The sequence below is a fragment of the Squalius cephalus genome (genome assembly GCF_949319135.1).
Source record: "Squalius cephalus genome assembly, chromosome: 10".
NCBI classification, from domain to species: Eukaryota; Metazoa; Chordata; class Actinopteri; order Cypriniformes; family Leuciscidae; genus Squalius; species Squalius cephalus.
The window spans coordinates 27,260,366-27,275,004 of record NC_137131.1 but is presented as its reverse complement, the minus strand read 5'-3'; the positions used below and the strand labels follow the sequence as shown (position 1 = coordinate 27,275,004).

At 40.7% G+C, this 14,639-nt stretch overlaps 1 protein-coding gene across 1 annotated transcript in view; it reads right to left on the bottom strand.

The window, feature by feature from the left end:
• The window catches only part of nol11 (nucleolar protein 11), an 85,494-nt gene that overhangs the window by 19,451 nt on the left and 51,404 nt on the right, over window positions 1-14,639 (bottom strand). Inside the window, exons 5-7 of the mRNA XM_079882588.1 lie at window positions 6,369-6,426; window positions 6,127-6,268; window positions 5,838-6,041 (exon numbers count right to left, since the gene is read on the bottom strand). Of these exons, the coding sequence (XP_079738714.1) occupies window positions 5,838-6,041; window positions 6,127-6,268; window positions 6,369-6,426 (404 nt within the window). The remainder of the gene's footprint in view (window positions 1-5,837; window positions 6,042-6,126; window positions 6,269-6,368; window positions 6,427-14,639) is intronic.

The following is a 14,639-nucleotide window of genomic DNA, read 5'->3' as shown; positions in this document are numbered from 1 at the left end:
ATTTGTCCTATTTATAATTTGATTGTGTTCTTATTTTGTTACTGACTGCTTACTTGTTTTAAATTCACATTAATTAGGCTGGTAGCTTTTGTTGTAGTATCAAAATTGGATTAAATAATTGATATTTCACTGGTTTTGACAAACATTTGAACCGCTGACCCGATCCTCAGCACTGAGCCCTGCTGGAGCTGCTCTAAATATGTGCTGTGCTATTAAATGAAAGATAAAATATGATAGAGCAATAGAATGAACAGTGACAGTAACAGAAGCTCATTCAATGCATTTTAGCAGGCTTAATTAAAGGTTGGGTAGGTAAGAATTGTCTAAAGAACTTTTTTTCAAATTGGCTTAAACTGTCTTTATATACCAATACATAATTAAAATGTAAGTACTTTGAAAAAGAGAGTATAAAAATTGAGTGACTATAGCGTATTTAATCTTCAAAAAACACAGCTCATTAATTCCTACTGGGACGAAACAAGTGATTGGCTTGCGCGACTGTCACTCTCCGTCGCCATGACTACCGCCGCTATTACTGGCTCTGCCCACGTGCGCGCAGTCGCGCACCCGTTTTTAGGTGGGAGTGAATGGAATTAATGAGCTGTGTTTATTGAAGATTAAATACACTAGAGTCACTCAATTTTTTATACTCTCTATTTCAGAGTACTTGCATTTTAATTATGTATTGGTATATAAAGACAATTTAAACAAATTTGAATAAAAGTTTTTTTAGACAATTCTGACCTCCTCTACCTTTAAGCATGAAAATAACTGAAAGAAATATATATTTGATGAACAAATTAAGCCAACTAATATGATTTATATTCTTTTGGTTTATCTACTAATACATTTAAAAATTACAAATGCAGTGAAAATTCAGGCATCGGTTACGGTATCGGTATCAGCGAGTACCAAAAATGAAAGTATCGGTATCGGACTCGTTCTGCAAAAAGTGGTATCGGGACATCCCTAGAAAATAGTGGTGGGGACATGTCCCACCCATCCCACCCGCAAATTACGCCTATGTGGATTGGTTATATAACGTTGGATAGAATGATGGTCCAGCCATCGCCTATCAGCGCACATAAGGTACACAATGTGCAGTCATTCGCAAACGTTTTTTAGAGAAATTAAAACAGGTCGCACCACAACCATTATTTGCACTCACACAAATGCTCCCAAATATATTTTTAGGTCGCACAGATTAAATTTCAGGAGCATATGCGACCAAAATTGGCGCAATTTTGAGCCTTGAGTTGACAAAGAAAATGCATAACTATATATTGGATCCGTGCAGCTCTTAAAGTTACAGCAGGAATATTCCTAATGTCCAGTCTTCTATAATAACCTTAATCAAACAACAAAAGACAGAAAATGTACTCACTGTTCTTGACTGAATAACTTTTGTAACTATGTGTAATGTATATTTTTACTTTTTTCAAAATATTAATTTTTCTATTAAGATATTCTATTCATATTAAAGGGCACCTATTATGACTCTTATCACAAGATGTAAAATAAGTCTCTGATGTCCCCAGAGTATGTATGTGAAGTTTTAGCTCAAAATACCCAACAGATCATTTTTTACAGCATGTTTAAATTGTCATTTTTTGGAGCTCAGAAAAACATGCTGTTTTAGTGTGTATCCCTTTAAATGCAAATGAACTGCTGCTGCCGGCCCAGGGGGCGGAGCATCACGAGCTCCCGCTCAGAGCCAGGATAATCTCATCTGATAATATCAGAACAGAAACTCTCAGTTGCGGTGTTCATTTCGACTCTGAGTCGGACAATAATGCCCACAGAGCCAGATAATATATGCTGTATGGAGATAGAACAGGTATAGTTTAGTATAATTATGGTTATAACTTATTTGTCATCTGCTTTTATCCACTATTAATACAAGCCTGCTGTAGCAAACCCCGTCCGAATGATGACCAAAATATACTGACGAGTTCTTCAGTGAAGTTTATTGTACATCACACAAAAGATGAGCGTTAGTTTTACTCCAGAGAATCACTGTAAGAGCTGAATAAACAGTAAAAGTGCGCATTAAAGTCTTATCCATAAACTCTCTCTCTCTCTCCCTTTCATTATCATCAACATACACAGCAATCAATCTCATGTTAATCTTGAGTACCTATAGAGTAGTATTGCATCCTTCATATTTCCAAAAAGTCTTTAGTTTTATTATATTTATAAAAGAAAGATTGGCTGTACCGAGTCTTTCCGGAAAAAAACGAGCGGCTGGAGGCGTGGCGTGTGGGCGGAGCTAAAGAATCACGAGCGCCGTGTTTACTTGCTGTGCTTACGCGCCGATAGCTAACAACACAGACATTTGAAGCAGTTTTACTCACCGCTAACGCACGACTGTGAACCTTTATCAATGGGACTGCTCCATCCTTAAGCATGATTAGACGATCTGCAAATCCGGCGTCGAACTGGGCCTTGTTTATAAAACAATCATCGTCGAAATGCAGGGAACAAACAAGAACACTTGCACAACTCCATTGATGCTCTGGAAAAACAAACTCCATCCACTGGTCCCTTAACGCTGGGTTCTTTGGGAATCTATGCAGGGTTGTCTTGTTTTTGGCAACCAAAAACACTTCTTTGGTGACATTGTTTATTTCTTTAAGTCCTGTGACTGCAGCGCAGCCGATTACTTCCCTAATGCCTGGCTCACACTACAGGAGTTTTAAAATGCTAACTGATTTTGAAATCTGGTTGCAACACACACTTAAAGAGAATCTTTGCAGATTTTCTTCCCTCAAATCTTAAACATGCTCACACTACAAGATTTGAAAATCGCGGCGCACCACACACTACAAAATGTTATTAAGATTATTGTGCCAGAGGAAGCGCCTCACGTGATCTCACGCAGCAGATCTGAAGTGGAAAAGCGTAAACACAATATCTGTCCTTCATACAGTGCCGTTGCCAGACCTCAGTCGTATATGAAATGGGAGGGCCCAATTATTAGCCTACAGTACATATATTTATAATAATCGTATACTCTATTCGTGCAGCACGTAATCACATTAAACATAACCAACAACAGCAATATGACCAGGTAGCATATAGCCTACACCACATTACATAGAAGCAATGTTATGAATATCCATAAAACACTTGACTATACAACATATTAGATTTAACACCAAGCATCTCTCAAACATTGCATTTTAAAGCAGTCAACATGGGATTGCCATGAGACACACACGCACGCACATACACACGCACAGAGACTTTGAACCTACCGGTACTTTGAGGTAGAGCTTAGATTGGGCCCAAAAAAAAAAAAAAAAAAAAAAAATCCAGCCCGACCCTACCTGAGCACGTTTGAATTGTTTTGTTTAAAGACATTTCAAGTTTTCTTTAGATGTATTTCTCATATCTGTGAGGCATACACTGAGTTTCGGTTAATTTATGATGAGATGCGCTCCAGTTCACGTGCAATGCAAGTGACCGCGCCAGCGCATTTGCTTCTTATTTATTAAATCCAGGCAATTGGTTGATTAAAAAAATGATATAAATTAAGAAACAATTTATACAAAACGAAATTCACTTTAAAAGAAAGGCTTTCTACAAAACAAAACTTAAATGAAGTGGTCAAAATCATGTCTGACACACTATGTCTCCTGATACATTGCGCATCCTATCTTACTCGTGCTGTTCACTTTTCATAATCAACATAGATGGAAAAAAAAACATTATAATATTTTAACAAATATGAAACTAAATACGCTTATTTAATGGCTACAACACGTATAGTAGGCCTACAGACTCTCTATTTGTACAAATTGCTGCACATTAATTTAATTCTGAATTTTGCACACATAAGTTGAAAGGCATTTGTTTGTTCATAGTAAAACATTTATCAACATTTATCAACATTTATCAAGTTCACGGATAATTGTGCGTGCATTTATTAATTATTATCTTAATGAATAATGCAACAACGACGAAGCATGTAAACTGCGTTGTTTGTTTCTTCAGAATGGAATGGATTGCAAATGGATCCTTTATATTTTTAATGTTTTAATGATAAAGAATGCAACATTAATGCAACACAAAATTAGCAACTATGATGATAATATAAAATTAAAAGTCACTCAATTACCTCAAGGGAAATTCCTTCACCACAAAAGCCCTACTTGTTTCTTGGCTATTTTGACAGCACTGACGTAATCACAGTCTCGCTCATCCCGATTTAAAATCTTAAATATCAAACATGTTTGATGTGATCGGGGCGAGCCCGATTTGTGTGAGAGCAGATTGGGAGGTGTAAGATTCGATCTGTGAACGCCTCACATTACCAGATAATCTGCGCTGAACATCGGAACCGATCAAGGTCCTCGACAAGATTTTTTCTCAGATTCTCGGGAGGGGTAAATCGGCCTAAAACTCCTGTAGTGTGAGCCAGGCATTAAGCCGAGCACAGCGCTTTGATGTGCGTACTGCTTTCGCTCTCTCGCTCTGGTCTACGGGTGCGCAGGCGCCCTTCCGGGAGAAGTGCCCTTAGGACCCGTATAAGGAAATTCCGCCGCATCTGACGTCACACACGCCCATACTCGAAAAAACTTTCCGAAACTTGTGCCAAACCGGAAGGAGTATTTTTGGCACAGAAATACTCCATCAAACGTACAACTTAATTTTTTTAAGTTGTCCATGTTTAGCATGGGAATCCAACTCTTTACACTGTAAAAAACTCAGTATGCATGAAATAGCATTTCACCCCCCCTTTAATAAACTGGTAAACCATATATCCGTAAAATGACTCGATGAGCTGTCATAAAGTGCGTGCTCTCACTTTCATTTCTGCCGTGGTCAGTAACGTTAGGCCTGTCGCTCCGGAGACCATAAGCTGGATCACAAACAGTACTGATCCATCCTCGAGTAACAACGAGAGTAAATGAAGACTGCTATGTTCATTCTTACATCCAACAACAAAGCACCTCAATCGCTTAGGAGACATTCTTGTCTACAGCTGCTCCAGCATCGAAACAATGGCAGACTCTGTGTCCAGCTCACTCAGGGCGGGTCTATGCTCAAACTGCAGTGTCAATCAACAGTCGTGGGAGGGGCCTGTGCAAAGTGACGTCACATTGCCCCGAATCTGAGAACAGCTTGTTCTGAGACAGTGCTTATGATTTATGGGGAATATAAAAAAAGCACTGGGTGGATTTTTATCATTATATGGTGGTTGTGTACACACACTGCCAACACATTTATGTTCAAACACCATGTAAAAGTGAATTTTGCATAATAGGTGCCCTTTAAGAAAAAAAAGACTGAAAAGCATTTTACTGAAGTTAAATGAAGTTTGGTTGTAAATAAATATTTTGTAAATATTCTAATCTCAGATTTGTGAAATGTTCACCTGTTTGGTAAGTGTTTGTCATGTTCCGACAATAAAGAATAGTTCAAAACCACAATTAATCTGGTTTCTACAACTTTCACCTTCAAACGTGAAAGAAATAAGATTTGACATTTATCTTGATAATTATCAATATTGCTCACAAAACAAAAACAGTGCCACGCTTTTGCATCGCATTAAGACATATCACATTCTCTCAAAATTGCATTGTTAGAAATATAAATAAATAAAAAGTTACTATCCAACTGGTGAGTAAGTTTCATAAACTCAACAATCCACATGCACCCTAGTTTAACATAGTAGGCCACATCACGCAGTGATGCAGACTCTCAAGGTATGATATTTTTTTCAAAGTGCATGGTCAATAATCAGCTTGCACAATCAAGATATATATCAACAATAATATTACACCACCCCTAGTGAAAAAGATGGAATATCAGGATTAAGGATGGAGCGTCACCTTTGCAAGTTCCAGCAGAGAGGTGGGGGAATCCAACCACAGCTACATGAGCCTCATCAAGCACAACAGCAGCACCAGATATCAGTTCTTTCTCCCCCCGAGGCAAATTGAGACGCAGGGAGCGAGGTAGAGCCTGGACACCTTCAGCTCTTGTTGCTGAACTTCTGAGTGGCAACACGCTCTCATACAAGCTGCCATTCAAATCTGAAATAATGCAGAGTAATTGGGTTGCTAGTAGTACAAAATTGTCTCTCTGGAAAGATAATAGAATAAATTAAAAGAGACTTACACAAGTACAACAGGTGTATGTTACGACCCCTGCATGTGGCAGAGAAACTGATAGGTGCAGAGAGACCAGGTTCAGTCTCAATTCTGTGTTTCACAAGGGTGTTGGGGTTAAATCTTTGAGCATACAGCCAGTGCTCTCCTCTCTGAAATGAACAAAACCTTTGAGTTGATTTCCAGGTTCCCCTCATTATGCACTGATAGAACAAAAGATCAACAATGATTCAAAAAGACTTCAGAGAGAACCTGTTCTGTGTTGAACAAAACAACAAGCTGGTGCTCTGCCTTAACAACAGTACTCCATCTGTGAAAAAGAGAAAGAAATTTAACAAGGAAACTTATAATTAATTTATATAAGTCTATATAAAGAATATATATAGAAATATAAGAAATGTATAAGAAAATAGCATTGGACATCAAGTAGTGAGCTAATGCAGTAATCTCTTAGTATTAGCTTCAAAATAATTGCAAAGTAAGAGCAAAAACCATGCAGCTGTTGCAAGTGAACCCATATTTAGGGCACAAGTCCTGAAAGGCGAAAGTCCTATTGTTCTCCTAAGGATTATTAGGGCCCAAGCCCTGAAAGGGCGAAGGCCCTATTGTTTTCGTTAGGATTATTAGGGCCCAAGCCCTGAAAGGGCGAAGGCCCTATTGTTTTCGGTAGGATTATTAGGGCCCAAGCCCTGAAAGGGCGAAGGTCCTATTGTTTTCGGTAGGATTATTTATTAGGGCCCAAGCCCTGAAAGGGCGAAGGCCCTATTGTTTCCGGTAGGATTATTAGGGCCCAAGCCCTGAAAGGGCGAAGGCCCTATTGTTCTCGGTAGGATTATTTTTAGGGCCCAAGCCCTGAAAGGGCGAAGGCCCTATTGTTTTCGTTAGGATTATTATTATTAGGGCCCAAGCCCTGAAAGGGTTAAGGCCCTATTGTTTTCGTTAGGATTATTATTTAGGGCCCAAGCCCTGAAAGGGCGAAGGCCCTATTGTTTCCGTAAGGATTTTTTTTTTTTAGGGCCCAAGCCCTGAAAGGGCGAAGGCCCTATCGTTTTCGGTAGGATTATTGTTTATTAGGGCCCAAGCCCTGAAAGGGCGAAGGCCCTATTGTTTTCGGTAGGATTATTTGTTATTATTAGGGCCCAAGCCCTGAAAGGGCGAAGGCCCTATTGTTTTCGGTAGGATTATTGTTTATTAGGGCCCAAGCCCTGAAAGGGCGAAGGCCCTATTGTTTTCGTTAGGATTATTAGGGCCCAAGCCCTGAAAGGGCGAAGGCCCTATTGTTTTCGGTAGGATTATTAGGGCCCAAGCCCTGAAAGGGCGAAGGTCCTATTGTTTTCGGTAGGATTATTTATTAGGGCCCAAGCCCTGAAAGGGCGAAGGCCCTATTGTTTCCGGTAGGATTATTAGGGCCCAAGCCCTGAAAGGGCGAAGGCCCTATTGTTCTCGGTAGGATTATTTTTAGGGCCCAAGCCCTGAAAGGGCGAAGGCCCTATTGTTTTCGTTAGGATTATTATTATTAGGGCCCAAGCCCTGAAAGGGTTAAGGCCCTATTGTTTTCGTTAGGATTATTATTTAGGGCCCAAGCCCTGAAAGGGCGAAGGCCCTATTGTTTCCGTAAGGATTTTTTTTTTTTAGGGCCCAAGCCCTGAAAGGGCGAAGGCCCTATCGTTTTCGGTAGGATTATTGTTTATTAGGGCCCAAGCCCTGAAAGGGCGAAGGCCCTATTGTTTTCGGTAGGATTATTTGTTATTATTAGGGCCCAAGCCCTGAAAGGGCGAAGGCCCTATTGTTTTCGGTAGGATTATTGTTTATTAGGGCCCAAGCCCTGAAAGGGCGAAGGCCCTATTGTTTCCGTAAGGATTTTTTTTTTTTTTTTTTTTCTTTTTCTTCTTCATTATTATTTTTTTTTGCCTTTTTGCCACTTTTGGGGCCCTTAACATGCTCAAAAACTCTTGAAATTTTGCACACACGTCAGAACCTGCGGCCATCAGGGCCGGGCTGAAGTTGGTACCGGGGCGTGGCAGGGGGGCTCGACAGCGCCCCCTGGAATGGGGTCCAAAAACTTGGTCCATAAATCAAACAAGCTTGCATGTAATATGAAACTCAATACACATATAGATCTCATCGGGCCGAACAACTTTCGTGCTCTAAATTTTACAAAAGCCCAACAGGAAGTCGGTTATTATACGTTGTTTGGAAAACGCATACAATGGAATGTGAAATACTCCTCCTAGGGATTTCATCCGATCGCCACCAAACTCGGTGAGAATAAAGTCAAGACATTGAGGATGAATTCTTGCGAACAGATTTTTGATATCTCGAACGGTTTGGCCGTGGCGAGGAAACGAATTTATGGCGAATAATGGGACACAGGAAGTGTGTTATAACTTCTGCATGCATTAACTGATCTTGATGAAACTTTAGCAGTGTGTTCGTGGTAAGAGGCCGATCACATGGATGTGACTATTGTGAGTCAAAGTTATAGCGCCACCAACTGGCAGCAGGAAGTGTGTCACTTTCAAAATGCTTTGAAGTCACCCTCTTACTTTTACCCGATTTGCTTCAAACTTTATGTGTATAATGTAGACACACGGCAGATGTAGACCTGTGAAAGGATTATTGATATCTTAGATACTGTTGCCGTGGCAACGCATCAAATTTTAATATTCTTTTCGGATGCGTTTGAGACTCTTAGCATGCTTGAAATTGGATGAAACTTGACAGACACAACACTTATTAGCCAGTAGACATGTGAAAAGTTTCAGAAACGGGCGTGGCAGGGGGGCTCAACAGCGCCCTCTTGAACAGGGTCTGAAAACTTGGTCCATATATCAAACACGCTTGCATGAATTAAATATGAAACTCGGTACACATATAGATTTCATCGGGCCGAACAACTTTCCCCCGGTCAAGTTTTACGCCAGCCCAACAGGAAGTCGGCTATTATGGGTTGTTTGGAAAACACTTGCTGTGGAATGCGAAGTACTCCTCCTAGAGAATTCATCCAATCCCCACCAAACTCGGTGTGCATGAAGTCAAGACAATGAGGATTATAAATTGCGGACGGATTTTTGATATCTCGAACGGTTTGGCCGTGGCGAGGAAACTAATTTATGGCGAGAAAAGAGAAACACGAAGTGGAATAACTTCTGCATACATTAACTAATCTTGATGAAACTTCAGCAGTGTGTTCGTGGTAAGAGGCCGATCAGATGAATGTAACTATTGTGAGTCAAAGTTATAGCGCCACCAACTGGCAGCAGGAAGTGTGTCACTTTCAACATGCTTTTGACAAAAGTGGGCGGGTTAGTTTTAACTACAGTAAAAAAAAAAAAAAAGTTTTATATTGTACTCATCAAGCCGGACAACTTTCGAATTAACATTCATTAGCTCCGGCCATCTGGAAGTCAGATATTTTGGTCTGAATGTGGATTTTTTGGATATTTCAGACTCTGAGTTTTTAGTTACTCCTCCTTATACATAGGGCTATACTGCCCTCTTGTGTTCAAAATCAGGTAGGCCTATTGTATCTATATAAAAATATACTAGGTAATATGTGACTTTGAGAATATTTTACCACCGGTTAATCGACGTGTGACACCACTGGGGGCTTTTGAATCGCCAACTTAAAAACGAAAGTAAAATATGTTCGTCCGCACTGACATTGATAGTGGTTGAGCAAGCATTTCAAATGAATTCCTATGGAAGTAGGAATTAACTGAAAAACATTCCTCGCTCGTTCCTCGCCGTGGACGCGCACCGTTATGAATGCCCGTGCAGCCGTGAGCATTTTAGTTTAATTTTAAAATTAGCTTCTTTGGGGAGTGGATTGCTTGAAATTATTTTACCAAAGCACAATGTTGTGTTTTATTGCGACTGTACACAAATATAAGTTAACACTTTGCAGTTTGAATGTCGTCCTGTATAATGACGGAGTATGTTTTTATGTGTCCACTGTTCAAACGCGCCCACGCCACACACACACACGGTTTACTATCTTTGTGGGGACTCTCCATAGCCTTAATTTTTTTTATACTGTATAAACTGTATATGCTATCTCCTCACACTAACCCTACCCCTAAACCTACCTATCACAGAAAACTTTCTGCATTTTTACATTTCCAAAAAAACTCATTCTGTATGATTTATAAGCTTGTTTACCCATGGGGACCTCTATTTAGGTCCCCACTGTGACACGAGTCCCCATGAGTCTGTATGCATTCAGGTTGAAGTCCCCACCGGGATAGAAAAACATGAACACACACACACACATTCCAGCATTGTAATCTTGACATCGCAGCCTGTTCATTATGGCCTTCATAAAATATAATAATAAAATAGTCAACCTAACATATAACAATTACACTGCTCTAAATAGTCAGTAGTACAATTCATACATTCACAGTAAGCACCGCTCCACTGTGGTGTTTCCAAGCACATTTTTGCGCTTGTGAAGAGGATGATTTTTTCCGTCGATATTGGAACACGAGTGAAGAACAAAGCCTATAATAAAGAATAGTTTAGCATCCAAATACATTGCAAATGTTGAAACATTTTGATTCTAATGAGAGGGTTACGTGAGCCCAACACTGCTTTCTTTCATTTTTATTTTTACATTAAATTTAAAGGATTTGTTGTGGAATATTTTGAGTGTATCATAAAATCAGAATAAGGTAAGTCAAGCAATATTTTTGGTCTTATATATATATATATATATATATATAGCTGCGAGCAGCGATGAAGGGCCAAAGCCGGCGGTACTGCCACCCCGGTGCCTTTAGGTAACTAAAGGCACCGGGGTTGCGGTGCCACCGGCTTGGGCCCGTAATCGCTGCTCGCAGCTATATTTAGGGCCCAAGCCCTGAAAGGGCGAAGGCCCTATTGTTTCCGGTAGGATTATTATTATTATTATTAGGGCCCAAGCCCTGAAAGGGCGAAGGCCCTATTGTTTTCGGTAGGATTATTATTATTATTATTATTATTATTATTATTATTATTATTATTAGGGCCCAAGCCCTGAAAGGGCGAAGGCCCTATTGTTTTCGGTAGGATTATTATTAGGGCCCAAGCCCTGAAAGGGCGGAGGCCCTATTGTTTTCGTAAGGATTTTTTTTTTTTTTTTTCTTCATTATTTTTTTTTTTGCCTTTTTGCCACTTTTGGGGCCCTTAACATGCTCAAAAACTCTTGAAATTTTGCACACACGTCAGAACCCGCGGCCATCAGGGCCGGGCTGAAGCTGGTACCGGGGCGTGGCAGGGGGGCTCGACAGCGCCCCCTGGAATGGGGTCCGAAAACTTGGTCCATAAATCAAACACGCTTGCATGTAATAATATGAAACTCAGTACACATATAGATCTCATCGGGCCGAACAACTTTCGTGCTCTAAGTTTTACAAAAGCCCAACAGGAAGTCGGTTATTATACGTTGTTTGGAAAACGCATACAATGGAATGTGAAATACTCCTCCTAGGGATTTCATCCGATCGCCACCAAACTCGGTGAGAATAAAGTCAAGACATTGAGGATGAATTCTTGCGAACGGATTTTTGATATCTCAAACGGTTTGGCCGTGGCGAGGAAACAAATTTATGGCGAATAATGGGACACAGGAAGTGTGTTATAACTTCTGCATACATTAACTGATCTTGATGAAACTTCAGCAGTGTGTTTGTTGTAAGAGGCCGATCACATGGATGTGACTATTGTGAGTCAAAGTTATAGCGCCACCAACTGGCAGCAGGAAGTGTGTCACTTTCAAAATTCTTTGAATTCACCCTCTTAATTTTACCCGATTTGCTTCAAACTTTATGTGTATAATGTAGACACACGGCAGATGTAGACCTGTGAAAGAATTATTGATATCTTAGATACTGTTGCCGTGGCAACGCATCAAACTTTAATATTCTTTTCGGATGCGTTTGAGACTCTTAGCATGCTTGAAATTGGATGAAACTCGACAGATACATCACATTTATTAGCCAGTAGACATGTGAAAAGTTTCAGAAACGGGCGTGGCAGGGGGGCTCAACAGCGCCCCCTTGAACGGGGTCTGAAAACTTGGTCCATATATCAAACACGCTTGCATGAATTAATATGAAACTCGGTACACATATAGATCTCATCGGGCCGAACAACTTTCCCTCTGTCAAGTTTCACGCCAGCCCAACAGGAAGTCGGCTATTATGGGTTGTTTGGAAAACGCTTGCTGTGGAATGTGAACTACTCCTCCTAGAAAATTCATCCCATCCCCACCAAACTCGGTGTGCATGAAGTCAAGACATTGAGGATGCTAAATTGCGGACGGATTTTTGATATCTCAAACGGTTTGGCCGTGGCAAGGAAACGAATTTATGGCGAATAAGGGACACAGGAAGTGTGTTATAACTTCAGCATACATTATCTGATCTTGATGAAACTTCAGCAGTGTGTTCGTTGTAAGAGGCCGAACACAAGGATGTGACTATTGTGAGTCAAAGTTATAGCGCCACCAACTGGCAGCAGGAAGTGTGTCACTTTCAAAATGCTTTGAAATCACCCTCTTATTTTTACCCGATTTGCTTCAAACTTTATGTGTATAATGTAAACACACGGCAGATGTAGACCTGTGAAAGGATTTTTGATATCTTTAATACTGTTGTCGTGGCAACGCATCAAACTTTAATATTGTTTTTTGATGCTTTTGAGACTCTTAACATACTTGAAATTGAATGAAACTCGACAGACACATCACACTTATTAGCCCGTAGACTTGTGCAAAGTTTCAGAAACGGGCGTGGTGAGGGGCTCAGTAGCGCCACCTTTAGTCATAAATGGGGGGGGTTAGTTTTATCAACAGCAACAAAACTTGGTATGTGTATTGTTCTCATCAAGACGGACAACTTTCTAATTTACATTAACGATCTCTGACCAACAGGAAAAGAGATATTTTGGTTTGAATGTGGATTTTCTGAAGAATTTTCTCTCCCTCTCTCTGTGTCTCTGTGTGTGTGAGGGGAGGGGGGGATTTGACTATTGCTTTTATATTGTTAATCAAGGTTTCAGGGGCTTTTGGGGTCCTTAACGTGCTCAAAAACTCTTGAAACTTTACACACAGGTCAGAACCCACGGCCATCAGTGCCGGGCTGAAGCTGGTACCCGGGCGTGGCAGGGGGCTCAACAGCGCCCCCTTGAACACGGTCTGAAAACTTGGTCCATATGTCAAACACACTTGCATGAATTAATATGAAACTCGGTACACATATAGATCTCATCGGGCCGAACAACTTCCGCAGTCTAAGTTATTAGCTCCGCCCAACAGGAAGTCAGCTATTATGGGTTGTTTGGAAAACGCTTGCTGTGGAATGTGAACTACTCCTCCTAGAGAATTCATCCAATCCCCACCAAACTCGGTGTGCATGAAGTCAAGACATTGAGGATGCTAAATTGCGGACGGATTTTTGATATCTCGAACGGTTTGGCCGTGGCGAGGAAACAAATTTATGGCGAGAAAAGAGAAACACGAAGTGTTATAACTTCTGCATACATTAACTGATCTTGATGAAACTTCAGCAGTGTGTTCATGGTAAGAGGCCGGTCAGATGGATGTAACTATTGTGAGTCAAAGTTATAGCGCCACCAACTGGTAGCAGGAAGTGTGTCACTTTCAAAATGCTTTTATCAAAAGTGGGGGGGTTACTTTTACCCACAGTTACAAAAATCAGTACGCATATTGGTCTCATCGAGCCGGACAACTTTCTAATTTACAGTCATTAGCTCCGAGCAACAGGAAGTCAGATATTTTGGTTTGAATGTGGATTTTTTGGATATGTCAGACTCTGAGTTTTTAGTTACTCCTCCTAAGTGGTTTATTTTATTCACACCAAACTTTTTCAACATGATAAAAAATACATTCAAGATTATATATATATATATATATATATATATATATATATATATATATAAATATAGCTGCGAGCAGCGATGAAGGGCCAAAGCCGGCGGCACCGCCACCCCGGTGCCTTTAGGTAACTAAAGGCATCGGGGTTGCGGTGCCACCGGCTTGGGCCCGTAATCGCTGCTCGCAGCTATATTTATTATTATAATTATTATTATTATTATTATTTTGTCAACCTTTCGGCCACTTTTGGGGCCTTTAACATGCTCGAAAACTCTTGAAATTTTGCACACAGGTCAGAACCCGCGGCCATCAGGGCCGGACTGAAGCTGGTACCCGGGCGTGGCAGGGGGGCTCGACAGCGCCCCCTGGAACGGGATCCGAACACTTGTCCATAAATCAGACACGCTTGCATGTAATAATATGAAACTCGGTACACATATAGAACTCATCGGGCCGAACAACTTTCGTGCTCTAAGTTTTACGCCAGCCCAACAGGAAGTCGGCTATTTAGGGTTGTTTGGAAACGCATGCTGTGGAATTTAATGTACTCCTCCTAGGGAATTCATCGATTCGCCTCCAAACTCGGTGTGCATGAAGTCAAGACATTGAGGATGCTAAATTGCGGACGGATTTTTGATATCTCGAAC